At 39.5% G+C, this 17,805-nt stretch overlaps 1 protein-coding gene across 50 annotated transcripts in view; it reads left to right on the forward strand.

The window, feature by feature from the left end:
• Positions 1 to 15,428, forward strand: part of rbm27 (RNA binding motif protein 27) — a 47,262-nt gene extending 31,834 nt beyond the window's left edge. For 8 of the 50 annotated variants that reach the window (XM_005167934.6, XM_005167935.6, XM_005167936.6 and 5 more), the window contains 6 exons: positions 1,018 to 1,185; positions 2,077 to 2,181; positions 5,252 to 5,449; positions 5,541 to 5,624; positions 5,704 to 5,844; positions 11,731 to 15,428. In XM_005167934.6, the coding sequence (XP_005167991.2) occupies positions 1,018 to 1,185; positions 2,077 to 2,181; positions 5,252 to 5,449; positions 5,541 to 5,624; positions 5,704 to 5,844; positions 11,731 to 11,820 (786 nt within the window). In that variant the 3' untranslated portion in view covers positions 11,821 to 15,428. The remainder of the gene's footprint in view (positions 1 to 1,017; positions 1,186 to 2,076; positions 2,182 to 5,251; positions 5,450 to 5,540; positions 5,625 to 5,703; positions 5,845 to 11,730) is intronic. The other 42 variants (XR_012396886.1, XR_012396897.1, XR_012396910.1 and 39 more) reach the window with 14 other exon arrangements.
• Positions 15,429 to 17,805: the final 2,377 nt, after the last annotated feature.

Genomic DNA, 17,805 nt, shown 5'->3' on the forward strand with positions numbered 1-17,805 from the left:
AAATTTTAGTGAAACATACTTCAAATGTATTCAAAAATGCATTGTTTCACTTGGTTTGGTGCTCTTTACTAACCTTGTTGCTTTTGGCCTCTGCTTTACTCATTATGGGTCTGAACTGCTTGGCCCCTTAATTGCTGCTTACAGCTGTAGTTCATACATTTTTCAGGGAATATAGGCAGTAATTTTTGATGGATTTAAACAAAACAGTTTTATTAAACCATTATATCCATTAAAATAAGAGTTTGCTCACTGACCATCTTTGGGAATAGATAGCATTTAAATTCAAATTAGTTATTACAAAAAATTACAAATCACAAAATCTTTACATTTATTGTTTATTAATTATAATATATATAACATAATATTGAGTATATATGTACCGCAGGAATGCAGACCTCTAGTTCAGGCAATCTGCTTTTATGTCCTCTGAAAGCTTTTCCCGACTTTCGACGTTGCAGGAGCTCTTCACGCAGCCGCCTCCAACGTCTTACCATAGGTTAATTGACGCTAAGCTTGTGTGCAGCAGCGAGGTTTCCTTCCTGGATAGCAAGATCGATGGCCTTCAACATAAAACTTGCATCATAATAACTTCTTTGTGTGGTTTCCATGATGAAGGGGGAGGATTTGAAAATAATTACCTGTTAGTCATTTGACGTGCATGCTTTATAAGCTAAAGAAAAGTAGCATGGTCTATATTTCTTTGCATCGTTTTTTCGTCTATCTTGTTTTTGATTCTAATTCCGGTTAGAGCATCCCTAGCGAAGGAAAATCCACAGAATAGTCGCACCTTTGTATAAGCCGCGTAGTTCAAAACTTAGGAAAAAAGTAGCGGCTTCTAGTCCAGAAAATACGGTAATTCAATAGGGAGCTCTATGAAGGCCGTATGCATTTATGCTGAGCACTGTATTGGTCATTATATGACCCTGCTCTAGTACTCATGTTTCTTCTGATTCGGTTTTGTTAAAAAAACAAAAATGTAAGAAGGTTACCAACATTTACCTGACCTTTCTTCTACAGGTCCTGATAAACCGCCTGGAGAAAAACAGAGGAATGAAGCCAGAGGAGAGGGCCAACATCATGAAGACTCTCAAAGAACTGACAGAAAAGATTTCTCAGCTGAAGAACGAGATCAGCCCGACCGCACAAGCTACTGCCAACACAACACAATCAAAGTCAAAAACAGACGTAAGGAAGTTCACAAAGGAGATTCTTTTGTCACACCATAGATTATAGTACTTGTTAATAATATTCTAGACCCTCCTTCCCGCTTATTTTCATCAACTGAAAATAACTTTTAACTCCTTATTGTAACATAAAAGGTATCTGCGGTTAATTTTTGCTCAATTACTGTGACAAAGTATCTGTCAAGCAAACTCAAATGGAAAGTGGGTCCCACTTTATATTAAGTGGCCTTAACTAATATGTACTTACATAGGAGTTAATAGTTTGTTACAATGTACTTATTGTGTAAATACATGTATTTACTGTGTACTTATGCTTGATTATATACATGTTTGTAACTACATCTGTAGTTAACTTTTGTAATTACATTTGTAAATACACTGTTGACCATCCCTTACACCTTAACCCACCCTTAAACCTACCCATACCACCAAACCTGTCCATAACCCAACCGCTATCCCAACTCAAAAGCACCACAAGTGTTCTCAAATACATTATAAACACAGTAAGTACATTGTATTTATTTTTTTGATTGAAGTACATAGTAGTTAAGGACACTTAATATAAAGTGGGACTGGAAAGTGTGCTATGGCTTTGTTTAGTAAATTGTAAAAGTTGTGTTTTTCCCATATCAGAGGATTTCAGAATGCTTGTCCTGTGACTTTAATATCACATATTGGGGAACATGCTACCACATTAATTTCACATTCGGTTGATTTCCTACATTTCTTTGAATTGTAAATATTACAGGTATTACTGTAAACCTCTATAGTCTCACAAAATCACAAGCTGTTATAAGATCTCCCTTCAGTCATCTGTGGTGATATAGATTGCTATTTACGGTTTATTAGGATTTGAGTTTTTTCCCCAGTATAATACTTGTCTTTTCTGTAGGCACAGAAAGAATTGCTTGACGCCGAGTTGGATTTCCATAAGAAGCTGACATCAGGAGAAGATACCACTGACCTGAAGAGGAGGTTGGGACAGTTGCAGGTGGAGGTAAGCAGCTGTTTTTGTTTTTGGTCACTATTACCTGTTTGTCTGATCTAAAATGTAGTTTTGTTTGTTTTTGAAAGTTATCAGGTTTTGACTGTAGGCAAAGAGCTTAGAATGACCAAGAGGCGACACTGTAGTGTAATTTAGAAAAAAGCCACTAGAGGGCGCGGTGGCCATTTTGGAATGAAAACTCCAATAGAACAGCAGCATATTAAAAGTCTGTTAAATAAACTAATAAAAGTGCTGATGATTGTTAAAGTAAGTGTTGTATTGTCGTCTTTCAGGTTATATCTGAGCTTTAATGTGCTTTTTAAATAAATAAATAAAAAACAAAGCAGCTGCTTGCCATCGCAACAGTAATGAGATCCAATGGATGGCCGATCACTTTCACTCCAAAATGGCAGAATCCGGGGCTGTTGCTGGGCGCTGCTGTTGCAATGGAATGTTCTATAAAGTGTCGCCTCTTAGTCTTTCTAAGCTCTTTGCTGTACGTTTTAATTATTGAGTGCATTTTTTTTTTTCGGAACTGTGGTTTTACTTAAAAAAAAAAAAAAAAGTATTGAAGGTGCAGACTAATAGTGGAAGATAAGCAAGACATTGCTTCAAGCCTCGGATATGTAACAAGCTCTAAGAAGGGCAACCAAATTCTAGAAAATGTAATTAGCGGGTGTCCGCGGGGTCTTAAAGTATTAAAAGATAATAAATAAATTATGAGAAAATTAAGGCCCTTAAAAGGTATTTAAAAGTCTTAATTGTGTGTTAACGAGGTCTTCATTTTTGTTCAAGCGTTGTCCAAAGTGTTTGACTCCAAAAACGCATAAATATATTTATTTTCCTTCCTAATATTAACAACGGCATGATCGATCCACGCGATTTTAGCCGGGGCACGTCCGACCATGCTTCTTCGTCCGGGTGATGTCACGTAATTTGTGACAAATGCGGGAAGGTGATGTGATGCTCTCCACATGTAGCGAAACCATAGAGTGAAACAGATGGCAAAATGGGAAAATGTAAATTTGCATACTCCTGGTTGGAGAAAGACACCGAAAACAACAACAAGGCCCACTGTACGTATTGTTAAAAGACTATAAGTATATCGTTTATAGGCATAAATGCTGTAAAGCACCACATGCTAGCAACAAAGTTGCTGTTGGCCACAAAGAACAGCTGCAGCCGTCCATCGCCAGTTATTATGCACCACCCAACACGACAGCTGAAATTGTCAAAACAGCTACGACAGCAACCTCTGCCCCGACGTCTGCCGACATCAGGGTGGCTATGACCATGTATTACTCAACAAGTTGAGAAAAGATGATTGTTGCTCTTTGTTAATTAACATATATTTTAATAAATCTTGCCTTTGGCTTTGTTTTCCTCCGAGCTTATCTGAGTTCTGTGGCATGGTTCTGTGGCAAACTCTTTTTTTCCACATAGTCATTTTGGGGTATTGTGTGTAGAATTTTGAGAAAATAAATCACTTTAATTCGTTTTGGAATAAGGTAACATACAAAATGTGGAAAAAGTGAAGCGCCATGAATACTTGTTTCACGTTGATGAAAGCTCATATCTGATTATATCTATAAAGCTCTTTTTACTGCTGTTTAAAGCATTTTAAAAAAATAAAGGTGGCTTGACTTGACTCAGCAAAACGCACTAATGTACTCCAGACTCATAATCATAATCCATTCACCCAGACATAATCTCATGCTCTGACGCAAGCACTCATGAAACAAGAGTGACAACGAAAACATCACAACTGGCACCAGGCTTAAATTAGCTTGTGTGAAATATGCATGTCATTACACTTCATCTCCTGCACATTTAACTCTGAGCACTTCCCAAACCCCAAGGACTCGTCCCTAAACAACACACATGCCTATCCTTACACTGATGCTTTCGGTCCATTAATGTTTGATTGGCTTTCACGTAAGAAATGAGAGGGAGATTGAGGGGGGGGACAATTAATGGATTGGAGAGCGAACGGGATGAAGTATACTGTCTGAAAGACTTGCTTTCTCAGGGCATGAAAGTGAAATGACCAACATTTAATGTGACTTTAGTGACTCTTTGTCTTTTTTTTTTCTTGGAAGTTTAGAATCTTGTCTAAACAAGATTTGTCTAACCAAGACTCTTGATGACTCGTAGTTTTAATATCTGAAAATTGTAATCCTAGCTAAAATATCAAATAAAACAATTAAAATTATCCCAGAAATTTGGACTTCCGGTGGGTAACGGTGATTCTGCCATCACAGGCTATAGGAAATTACCTAATCTCCTTGTGCAGCCATGGTTACAAGCTTGTGATGTTCAAGTGCTTAGTTGGCATAAAGAATAAAATGTTGCATCTCATTTGTTGACAACCATATAAACAGTCATCACGGTAGATGGAGAGCTTCAGGAACTCTAGAATCAACATTAAATATGTAAATGTAAGTTTTCCAGACAGGAATTGAACATGAGCGACCTCTTAACTTGTATTTCCAACAGCACATTGAGGCAGTATCTGTAGCGTTTACTCAGCTTATTAGTTCATTCTGTTCTGATTTAAAGAGAATGACTGAAAATGAAAGCATAATTGGTCATTAAATCACTGAACCTATTTGTTGACAAACTAATTTCCTCAGAGATGCATTGACATGGTTTAAGATCATTGCAAAGAGCAACATTGGCCGTATTAAACTACACTGTGCAAGTGACTCAATTCCGATTTTTATTTTTCTCCCATGTGGCACAGATCGAGTTTGGCCCATGTACGTGTAAGCAGAAACAAATCACATGAATTTCAATTTACCCAAATCAGATTCAGGCCTTGTTCATATGTGGAAGTTTATCCGGTATGAATCGGATCTGTGTTCTCGTGTCAGCAGTGTAAGCAGGTCGATCGGATTTTCTTGCTATGAAAATAGCCTTGGTAGCTGACATGGCATTAAATACAAAAACACAATAAAATACTCAAGTCAGGAAAAAAAATCACAAGTCAATTTGTGAGTCAAGTCTTGGAAAATCAGTCCTCCACATCTGACTGTACTACTGTATACAGCAGTTTAATAGTATGGTTTTTAAAACTACCTAGGCAACACGGTTGGGACTGATACCAGCTGGGCGTGGCAAACCATCACTGGCACCAACCCGAGGCAGAGGGAGGGGCAGAGGGCGGAACCTCAGAGGGCGTGGAGGAGCCAATCACATGGTGGTAGACCACCGGCCCCGAGCACTCTCCATTATTGGCTTCACTCAGGAGGAGAAGGAAGAACTCATGCCGCATTTTGTGGTAAGACTTGAATATACATAGTATGTATTATAATAAATGTGTATATATGATACACATTTGATTATCCACCAACTTTTTGATTGATCTTTAGAAATTTGGTGAAATCGAAGAGCTTCGTGAACATGATGCTTCCAGTGTCGTGATGACCTTCAAAACCCGCAGTGATGCAGAAAACGTATGTGGCTCTTACAGTTTCCATTTATTTAACCTATATTGCAAGAGGTTACTAAATTGTGCTCGTTTTTTTTTTTCAGGCTGCAAACCAAGGAGCCAAGTTTAAGGGTCGAATTCTACAAATCTCGTGGTACAAACCTAAAACCCCCTCCGTGTCCACAGAACCAGAAGAGGAAGAGTCAAAGGAAGAGGTCAACGCTGCAGGAATCCATGTTATGACGGTAATCACATTGCAAGATTGCAAGTGTTTTAATGATATAAATGGCAGTGTCAAGCAAATGATGTGCGAGCTTGCATGTTGCATGTATGATCGTCGCTTCTGGGTAGAAACCTTGTTTGTCTGATCATTTTTCTTTTCAGCCTTCTTTAAGGATTTACCAAATTTGTCTCATGACCAAATTATAGCTGAAATTGCACACTGTGAATGACCAACGAACAACATTTCTCTCAAAAAAGTTGTCTCAGAAGTTCATTTCAACTTTGCTTTGAATTTATTTAATCCTGGACTTTTGCAAAACTTCTACTCTGGCCAAACTTTCTGTGCAGAGCTTCAGTCTTTGCGCCGAAGGCTGGAGAACGCAGGATGTCCATCGTATAAATACAGCACTATAAAATACAAAAGAGAGAGATCGACTTAAGCCTGGTTTATACTTCTGCGTCAAGTGACCGGCGTAACTCACGGCGCAGGCAACGCGCGTAGCTGTGCATTTATACTTCTGCGCGCTGTCTCTGTTGGTCTGCATTAACATTTCCGAAACGCTAGTTGGCAGTGAGGTTTAAATGTTCCTCTGTGTCGAGTATACGAGCGTATGGGACGCTTAGGGGGTTCAGGTGTCGTGCACACAAGATGAAAGGGGTAGTTCCGGTAAGAGAACAGGAGAAGGATTCCCAGTTTTGTAAGTTTAATCAAGCTGGAATGTCATTACACACGTGTGGTAGAAGACAGAAAAATACAAAGAGGAACAATTGCTAAGGTCAGTAAATTATACAACAAACTTATTAATTAAGATACAAATAAACATACATCGTGTAATTGTGAATTATAAAGACAATGATGAATTAAATATACTGTTGTAAGCAATTGGAATGAGCATTTAGTATTATTGTACAGGCTAAATCTACCCAAAGGTGAACATTTTACGAATTATTGACTGAATCAGGTGATATATATTAAACAGATATATAAAAAAGGTTATATCAAACTATGAATCAAAGTGAATTTCCAGTTCAAAGTCCGAAAGGAGATCGTTGGGTTTGATAACATGGTTTCACTTTCGGTTATGGCGCACGTGGGAATCACGAGACATACAGTGTGATTTACAAGACATTAACAGTAATCAGAACATTTATCTGGATCAAAGGATAGCAAACAAAAGGGACTCACCCATAATCAATTACACACTGGTGTAAAACATGTACAAATCGGTTGCACAGTCCAGCCAGCCGATCTGCAGCCTGTGTCTCTCCAGCCGTCATGACTGCCTTTTGTCACTGAACTCCTTATCACGAAACCTTCCTCTAGGGGTCGTTAAAGGGCTTTCTCACATCGAGTTTCTTCGCTGCTGTTTTGCTTTTCCTGAACACTTCCTGAATGTACAAATGGCTCAAACTCGCTCATTTTGAGGCAGGAACCGGCGGACGTGCAACAACTTTAACTATGAGGTAAAAACAAAACAAAACTTTCCATCCGGAGCTCCTTCACGGGACTTCACACTTGTAAACAATCGCTCTATCGGGGTCGCGCCATTCGCGCGGCTCTTGGTCCCGCCCAGACTCGTCAGCGCTACCAAGTCGACCAATCACAGAGCTTGAGCTATGCGTCATTGCGACGTGTAGTTACATTTTTTGAGAGGTGCATGTCAGCGACACCGATGGCTACGTAGGGCTGTACGCCAACGCCGTAGGGCTGTACGCCAACGCCATGCTACGTTAAAGCCGTAGCATACGCGTGCGTTTGATGCAGAAGTATAAATTAGCCTTTAAGGTCGGCTCACACTGTGGGATTTAAAAAAAAAATCCTGAACGATTGTAGCATGTCAGACTGCATGAACATGGCTGTCATGTCACACTGTAAGATCGCAGCTGTCATAAAGTCAAACTGAATGACAATAAAGATGAACCAAACACGAAACAAAACGCCCCCGGAGTTTGACATCATCCACGCTTGACACTTTCACTATCACTGAAATGAGTCCTCACATCTGTAGCGGCAATTTTGCGCACGGCGTGTCTCATTAATAAAACCAGGAAAAAATAAACTGTTTTGACATCTCCCCGCGCTCATTTGAATTGCAAACTAGATTATTAAAGACACAAACCCCTCGCTGCACCTTCAGCAAACCTCCTAATTCCTGCAGCACGAGGACTTTATGATTGTTTATGAGCGTCAAAAGTGGCTGATCTGTTCGGCGAAATATTTGACTGAGTGTCACTGCACTTGACTAAAACAATATAACGATATAAAGATGTCTCCACTGTGCTGAACGAGAGCGCTTCTTAAACTGAACAGCGCATCATCGATGACATAAGCATGTCCAGGCCCCCAGGGAGGGGGGCAAGCATGCTTTGGCCCGGTTCAAGGCAGCTGTACATGGTGTGAGTACGCCCTTAGTCATGGCAGAAAATATATTACATTTTTAAAAAAATGTGCAGCATTTAAGAAAAAAAATAAAAGAGCTCTTCACCTTAAATTTGTTTAAAGAGCCCATATTATACATGAAATAGGGTCATATCTTGGTTGTAAGGGTCTCCAACAACAGTCTAATATGCATGCAAGGTCAAAAAACACTTTCATGGTCTTATAATCTGCATTTATTTTTACCTAAGTATCCCAGCGACTCCCATATGAATAGTCCAGTGATTCATTTGTTCCTTAACCCCTCCTTAGCACGAAGCAAATCGCGCTGATTGGACCAATGATAGTCTGTTGCGATTGGTTGACGCTGACAGCTTTCAGCAAGAGACAGAGTGAAATGCCCAGCAGCTAATCAACAATATAAAAAAGTCGTCACAGTGCATACACGCTCGATAGTGTAAGGCGTGGATTTTAGCTGCCAGTGGGTGAATGTAAATACAGACGATGGACTTGAAAATACAGACGACTAACTATTTTATTGAGCAAAAACTCTAAGAACTGGAGAGGATATCTCCTAGCTTGTCAAACTCTGCTCTTTTCACACACCCATTGCCCTCCTCCTCGGACGACACCGCCAGGGAGCTCTGGAGTTTCAAGCCTTTAGACCGGCCCACCTCAATCGACGACTGACTATATTAAAATAACGTTATTTCCAATTCAGTTTCTAATGACACTTATGCCTAGTTCAGACTGCGTGATTTTAGCCCCGATTTTGGCTCGCCGACAGGTTTTGAGAAATCGCCGACAAATGCCTGAAATCACAGGCAAATCGCTGCTCGTGCACGTGAGTGACAATCACACAGTATGAACGATCAAAGACGCGATCTGAGAGAATCGCCGATGAGTCGCCGATGCCTGTGAGATATTTGGCGTGCTAAATATCTGGAGCTGTCGGCGATTCAAATCATGCCGTGTGAATTGAGTATTGACTGAAAATAACGTCAGCGATCGCCTACAGCCAATGAGAGAGCAGCTTTCACTTGTGTGTGTATACCTGCTGCAGGCCAGCGGGAGGCTGGGGGAGAAGTTAAAAGCGCTCTTTTTCGGTTTATTTGGACCCACGAAATGGAGGGAAAACTAGTGGAGGTTTGACAGGACTCAGAAGCAACAGTGTCTGTTTGATATTTCATACAGAAAGAAATTAGTTTATTATCAACGTTGAGGAGAAATGGCTAATTCCCTTTAAACCCAGGTGAACAAACATGTACATGTTCTACCCCATTAAAGGCTTCTTTCTCTTTATGTAGTTAATAACAAAAGATATACAACGTTTTTTGGCTGTGAGACGTAGTTTGGACGAAGTTGTCAGCGATTTTCGCTATAGTAAAGTCATGCAATGTGAATGTCCATGTCGCCGAACCATCTTGCAGTGTAAACAAAGCAGCGACGAAACGCTGGCCCAGATAGTCATGCAGTGTGAAAACATCTGTGACACGACTAGTTTGAAAATCATGCCGTCTGAACTCGGCATAACACGTCTTTTTCAAGGACACAGCTGCTTAAGAACTTCAAATGTTTTTCGTAATTATGAGAACATCAATTCTTTATAGATATCCAGTCCTTTGTAACAGTCGTCAGCGTCACACACACACACACACACACACACACACACACACAAAATGTACGCCTACATAAGTAACCCAAACAGTATTATTTGTCTAAACATTAAAAATTAAAAAAAAAAATTATACTGCTGAGGATCGAACTCGGGTCGGCGGCGTGATAACGTTGCGTGCTAACCACTAGACCAAGATGGCATGTCTTGATGTCAACTCTTTTTCTCCCCTTTTTAGATTTCTGATCAAGTTATGTCAGATTTATTAATGTAGTGAATCATCTGATTTTCATTGAGCAGGTGTATTATTCATTAAAATTAATAAAGCAACTTAGTGAATTAATATTCACTAAGTTGCCGCTATTTGCAATGATAACTTCCATCATCATTAACCTGCGGGCTGCATTTTGCTCTTGGGGCTGCGAGAAAATAAATAAAATCAGCGGGGCTGCGGCATAATAATGAATAAAAATAGTGTGGCTATGGTCAAATTAATAAATAAATTAAAAAAGTGCAACTGCTGAGAGTGCAAGCAGCTAGGGGCACCGGCCCTCGCAGGCATAAAACGGACCGGCCCACCGGGATTTCTCCCGGTGCTCCCGATTAGCCAATCCGGACCTGGACTCCTCCACGGAGGTCCGTAAACAAAGCGGCACGCAATATGACAATATAGCGAATTAACCTGATACAGTACACGCGGTTACAAGTAACAAATCACAACTAAATACATTTGCAAGCTAGAGTAAACGAGGCAACAACTTTAATCGCACGTACTTACACTAGAGAAATAGAGGAAGAAACCGATCCATGTCCTGACATGTCCATCAGTACTCTTTACTGATCCTTCCTTTAACAAACGGCCGATAAAGTCTTCTTTGTAGCATGAAGTTTCCAGAGGCACTCAAACTGCTCAAGGGTGGGTGGGTATTTCTGTGTTAAAGGGCGGGGCCGCAGGTTTCAAATCTCCCAGGTTTGCGACTACTTGGTTTCGTTATTACGTCATGGCGAATCACCTAATGACTCGTTATCAAGACGACTCATTTGAATCACTATGAGTCGACTCTTTTATAGATGAATCAACAGTTTTAAACACTGTACTCTTACAGATTTAAGCCTTAGCTGGATATTTCACTTCACTTAGAGCTGTGTTACACACTACATAGAAGGGCATTTTCTTTTTTTTTTTCTTTCTTTTTTTTCTTATTATTAGAATATGCAAAAATCATACAAATACAAGAAAACATCAACAGATAACAAATACAAAGCAACAAAACAAAAACATCAACAATATAGTCAGGTACTGGTATGTGCGTGAGTGTGTGCGTGTGAGTGTGTGTATGCAAGTAAAGGTAACTTGGTGGACAGGCCAGAGTACATACATTAGGAACAATAACAGTCAATAAATGAAGCAAGTGTCACAGATATAGATAAAACATATAGAAAGAAACCAGTCAGAGGTAGGGAGTAACAACAATGCTTATTAATGTATGATAGTAAATATGAGAGTAAAAAGAGAGAAAGGACAACAGTAATAACTGACAACAATAATAATAAATCACAAGTGCTACACCAACTACTACTACAGAAAGTTACTTATATTACAACTACTACTGCTTCTACTACAGCCACAACCACGACTACTACTACTAAAGTGTCTACTAATACTGATACTACTACAACGACTACCAGGAGAAGGGCATTTTCAAAAACCCATAATATGGGCTCTTTAAAATAATTTTGTTGAACTAAATCGTGAATCGGATCGAACCTTGAGTCAGGTGAATTGTTACATCCTTATTAGCATTTCTAGAAACTAAAGAAAACTTGTGTGAGACCAGTAAGGATATTGTTTCTCAGATCTTGACCTGCTTTAAGCTGTTATTATTTTGACATGCAATGTACTTTGCTCATATATAGGAGCCAGTCAGCCCCTTTCTGCTCCCAGAGGAAGAGGAAGAAGACGATGATGAAGACGATGAATACGAGAGCCGCTCATGGAGGCGATGAGGATGGGGAAGCGGCGCCACTTTTTGTTGGAGGACTATTATTTTAATGATTTTTTTTGTTTGTAATTTAAGTCCATTTGAATGAGACGAATAGTTTTTTTTTCTAAATGAGGGTTTTCAGTATTTTGAGAGCTGGAGAAATGAGAAGGGCAAGGAGCGTCCTCTGTCCAGGAGAACATACGAGGATGTGAGACGACCTGCAGTGTTTCTGTCTCTCTGAAATTCTGCATTATATATATCAAACTCTCACTTTTGCTGAGAGCGAGCGCGAAATGTTTCGACCGCGAGGCGTTTTGTTTCACTGTGCATGAGCAGATGTCAGTAACTCACAACATTTGTGACTACTGTGAATTTCTTTTTAATCACTAAATCCTTTCACCCGTTTCCCACCACGAAGCTTCATCTGCACTTTGTGCCACTTTGGCCTTGGTAGAAATTATTTTGATGGCATCATTCCCATTAAAGGCATCTCTTTCCTTTATGAAGAAATGAAATGCCCTCATGATGTCAAACCCCTTCAAATCTTTTGTATCTGATTTCCAAAAATGACCCAATATATATGTATATATCCCTTGAAGTAGTTATTATTTTTTTTCCTTCTCTCTTCCTGTAAATATTGAATCTGTAGAAGATATATGTGGCACACTTCGTTTTGATCAGTGTGTTGGACTGTTCATATTTATTTCTCACATCTGGGTGATCTTCCAAAACCATCAAGAGTTTGGATGAGGATTTCGAGAAAGTTGGTAACCGAGGTGAACATAGGTGTTGTGAATGTATTCCAGATTGATTTACATTTTATTTACCCCTTATGTCGTCAGTGTACCGCTGGCGTTTTTTAAGATTTAAGGCTCGTTTTTTTTCCCACTCCCTCAGAAATGAAGGTAAGCGATCTGTCACTGGGGTGGTACCTTTTTGAAAAGTAGAAATTTTTACCTAAAAGGTCTATAATAATACCTTAAGAGTACTTATTAGTACCTAATAATTTTAAGAGGAACACTTCTGTACTTTTTGCCCACTTATATGTACTCTTGAGGTATTATTATGGACCTTTTAGGTACAAATTTGTACCTATTGAAAAGGTACCTACGGAGACCCGGAAGGGACGTGATGGTGGAGAAAAAAAATGGGTGGGAGAAACAAAAAGTGATAGGTAAATATATTTTTGAAAGTTTTTGCGTTCCCTCGCAAAGATATTTTGAGTTATCTCGCAAATATGTTTTGCGTTCCCTCACAAACTGTTCGACAAACACTTCACTTCATACATGACAATCCTCCTGTTTTTGCTGGGATTCTCCCATCTTTTACCATTATATCCTACTATTAGGTATTTTTCCATATTTCTGTCATATTTTTAATCTTGAAAGCATGTTGAAATTAATGTAAAAATGTCTGCATTCACTTTCTTTCCAGTAAAGCTGAGCGTCGATCAGCGCCCCTCATGCAACCTCTGAATAGCACGTATAAGCTCTGGCTGACTCCCAGTTCACGGCATTTAAAAAGTGCAGGACAACTTGAGCTTCGGGTGTGTGTTTAAACAGACAAATACACTTAATAATAGGTGAACATGCCCGGACGTCCTGCGTGTTTTATTTTAAACACAGCTAATTTCCTTTTAATTGAGCACAAATAGTTAAAGTATGCTTTCGTTACATATCAGTGCGGTCGTGAAGTGACACCTCCGCTATCAAACAAAACGAAACGAGAGATTCATTTGCTGCACTTGTTTGATAACAGAGGTGAGACTTTAATTTGCGTGTACAGAAGCTGATTTGGGATCAGTTTATCATATGGTCTGTCAGTCAGCGCTTATACATGATAAGAGGATTCAGAGGTTGCATATGAAGGGCGCTGGTCGACGCACAGCTATAATGGAAAAGTGAATGCAGACATTTTCATGTTCATTTTAACATGCTTTTAAGATTAAAAATATGAGAGAATTATGGGAAAATTTTTAATAACAGGATACAATGGTAAAATACGGGACAATACCGGCAAAAAAAGAAGGGCCGTCATGTATGAAGTGAAGTGTTTGTAGAACAACAGTTTTGTGAGTGAACGCAAAACATCTTTGCGAAGGAACGCAACAACTTTTACAAATATGTTTAACTATCACTTGGCTTTTTTTTCTTCCACCCATATTTTTTTTTCTCCACCATCACGTCCCTTCCGGTTCTCTGTAGGAACCACCCCAGTGACAGATCGTGTACCTTAATTCCTGAGAGTGCAGTGTATATTTTGTAAATGGTTGCGGTGGTAACGACTTTTTATTTTAGCTGTTAAAATGAATCAATCACCAAGCAAACCTCTTTCAGAACAATTTAAGTGAACTTATGGCTTCAGCTAAACTTTTTTTTTTGTCGTCGTTGAACCACAACCGTGTGTAATTACACTTGTGGAGAACTTTATTTCCATTATTAACACTCCAAAAGCCTGGTCCTGTAAAATAAAGGTCACAATTACGCCCTTTTCTAGAAGCTTAAATGTTATCCTAGAGCAGGGTTGTCCGAACTCGGTGCTTGAGGGCCGGTGTCCTGTTGAGTTTAGCTCCAACTTGCTTCAACACACCTGCTAGGAAGTTTCTAGTATATCTAGTAAGAGCTTGATCAGTTTGTTCAGGTGTGTTTGATTAGGGTTGGAGCTAAACTCTCCAAGACCGAGTTTGGACACCCTTGTCCTAGAGCAGGGATCGCCAAACTTGTTCCTGGAGGTCCGCTATCCTTGAGAGTTCAGCTCCAACCCTAATCAAACACACCTGAACAAGCTAATCAAGCTCTTGCTACTTGAATCCCCCAGGCAGGTGTGTTGAGGCAAGTTGGAGCTAAATCTTGCAGAGCACCGGACCTCCAGGAACAAGATTGGTTACCCCTGTCCCAGAGCATGCTGGCATCTGTATGCGTGTTCATTCGGAGAAATAAGAAAATATATGTAGGTATGCATATATATTTTTTTAATGATCATATTTACATACTTTGCTAAAAAAACAATTAAGATATAAGTTCCTTTTAATAAAGGATCAGTGTAAAACCTTCCTATGTCTATGGTTGATGTGGCATTTGAAATCGCATGTTAACATGCCAGCGGAAGCCAAACATTCAGTGACGACCCTTTTCCCCCGGCGCCTCCCGATTAGTTGTACATATTGTTTTTGTAATCTCCACTCAACTCGCTCATGTAAAGTCTGGCCGGTCTTTATGTTGGTTTTGTACACGAGTCTTGTAGGACTCAGAACTGTGTGAACTTCAAGAATGGATTTCGATCATTTATACAACCGTTTTATTATACCACATTAGTACGATGTCATACATTTAGCGTGAATAGATTTTGACTTTATTACTGTTTATAAAACGTTATTAATGTATTTTTCAGTTTGCTGTTTGTAAAATGGATTTCTAACAGTTGCATGTTTGCTAATCAATAAAGATAATGGAATGGAGGTGAGAAAGGAGAATATGAAGGGGGACGAAACAAAACAATTGGCCAAAAATATAAACGTTTGCAACTAATAAAAAAAAAAAAAGAAAATAGAAATCTGAGCTAAAAGAATGACTGAGAAAAAAAAAAAGGAAAAACTCGACGATCCATTCCAAGAATTATTACCCTCTGAAACTGTTGTTGTGTGTTTTTCTTTGTGTGCACTGCAGTCAATGATTTATGCTTGAAAAACAAAATTGTACATTTTCAACACCTGTCTTTGGGAATATTTGCCCATTCCTCTTTGCAGTTTCTCTCAAGCTCTATCAGGTTAGATGGGAAGCGACTGTGTACAGCCATTTTCAGATCTCTCCAGAGATGTTTAATAGGATTTGGGTCTGGGCTTTGGCTAGGCCACTCAAGGACATTCAACAAGATGTTGTGAAGCCGCTCCATTGATATTTTGGCAGTGTGTTTTGTGTCATTGTCCTGCTGGAAGATGAACCGCCGCCCCAGTCTGAGGTCAAGAGCACTCTGAAGCAGGTTTTCATTCAGGATGTCTCTGTACATTGCTGCATTCATCTTTCCCTCTATCCTGACTAGTCTTCCAGTTCCTGCTGCTGAAAAACATCCCCACAGCATGATGCTGCCACCAACATGCTTCACTGTAGGGATGGGATTAGCCTGGTGATGAGCCGTGCCTGGTTTTCTCCAAATGTAACGCCTGGCATTCACTCAAAGCGTTCAATTTTAGTCTCATCAGACCAGAGAATTTAGTTTCTTATGGTCTGAGAGTCCTTCAGATGCCTTTTAGCAAACTCCCGATGGTGAGTGGCTTCTGTCTGGCCACTCTACCATACAGGCCTGATTGTTGGATTGCTGCACAGGTGCTTGTCTTACTGTAAAGTTCTCCTCTCTCTCCAGAGAAGAACACTGGAGCTCAGACAGAGTGATCATCGGGTTAATGATTACCTCCCTGACTAAGGCCCTTCTCCTCGATCACTCATCTTAGATGGCCGGCCAGCTCCAGGAAGAGTCCTGGTGGTTCCAAACATCTTCCACTTACGGATGATGGAGGCCACTGTGCTCTTTGGAACTTTCAGAGCAGCTGAATCTTTTCTGTTACCTTCCCCAGCCTTGAGACAATGCTGTCTCGGAGGGTCTACAGACAATTCCTTTGACTTCATGGTTGGTTTGTGATTTGACATGCACTGTCAACCCTGGGAGCTTATATAGACAGGTGTATGTATTTACAAATCATGTTCAATCAACTGAATTTACCACAGGTGAACTCCAATTAAGCTGCTGAAACATCTCAAGAATGATCAGTGGAAACAGAATGTACCTGAGCTCTACAGGTATGTACAGCTTCATGGCAAAGGCTGTGAATACAGATGTACATGTGATTTTTCAGGTTTTTATTTGTAATAAATTTGCTACAGTTTCAAAAAATCTTTTCCACATTGTCATTATGGGGTATTGTGTGTAGAATTTTGAGGAAATTAATAAATTTAATCCATATTGGAATAAGGCTGTAACATAAAAATGTGGAAAAAAGTGAAGCGCTATAAATAGTGTCCGGATGCACTGTATATTGCAATGTAAAAGGTGATTTAGGTTACATTTTAAAGGAATTAAATGGCTCATTAGCAGATTTGCATTGCAAGGGATTGAAGGTTATAAAAGTTGGTAACTTTATTTTTCTTACATTTTGAGTTGATCCATACTACTAGAATATGTGCCTGAAACCTTCAAACTAGATGACATTAAGCCTCTAATTAAAAAGTCTGTTCTTGCTTCCTTTTTTGCAATATAGAGTGCATCTAGAAAGTATTCACAGTGCTTCACTTTTTCCACATTTGTTTGTTACAGCCTTATTCCAAAATTGATTAAATGTATTTATTTCCTCAAAATGCTATACACAAAACCCCATAACGACATTGTGAAAAAACATACTCACACACACATCCCAACAAACAGCGCCTCCCATAGAGCCATTAAGTAATACAGTCATTAGTGGCATTGAAATGTTGATATATTTTGAAATTTTATGCCATCTTTAGCCACCAGATGTCACCAAAGTCTCTACATTATTGGTTGGTAACATAGCCTGTATTTTTTTTTTTTTTTTTGTAACAGACTGTAAACTGGTATTATAGACTGGTATAACTGATAAGAGGTGCTATATAAGCCACAGGGATCGATCATTGTTTTCATATTTCCCTATTCTTTTGTTTGATCAAATATAATTTACTGTGTTTGAACCACATCAGACAAATAAAAGGATTACTTATGCACATCACCTCAAAAACAGAGGAGAATGGCCCTGAAGCACACAGCATAAGGTAAGAGATGACAGCTGTCTGTGCTATCTGGGGCTGCTTATTGATCATAAATGTATTGTTTTCACTTCCTCGCCATGGAAACATTCATTCATTTTCTTGTCGGCTTAGTCCCTTTATTAATCCGGGGTCGCCACAGCGGAATGAACCGCCAACTTATCCAGCAAGTTTTTACGCAGTGGATGCCCTTCCAGCCGCAACTCATCTCTGGGAAACATCCACACACAGTC

Source organism: Danio rerio, chromosome 21 (assembly GCF_049306965.1).
Source record: "Danio rerio strain Tuebingen ecotype United States chromosome 21, GRCz12tu, whole genome shotgun sequence".
NCBI classification, from domain to species: domain Eukaryota; kingdom Metazoa; phylum Chordata; class Actinopteri; order Cypriniformes; family Danionidae; genus Danio; species Danio rerio.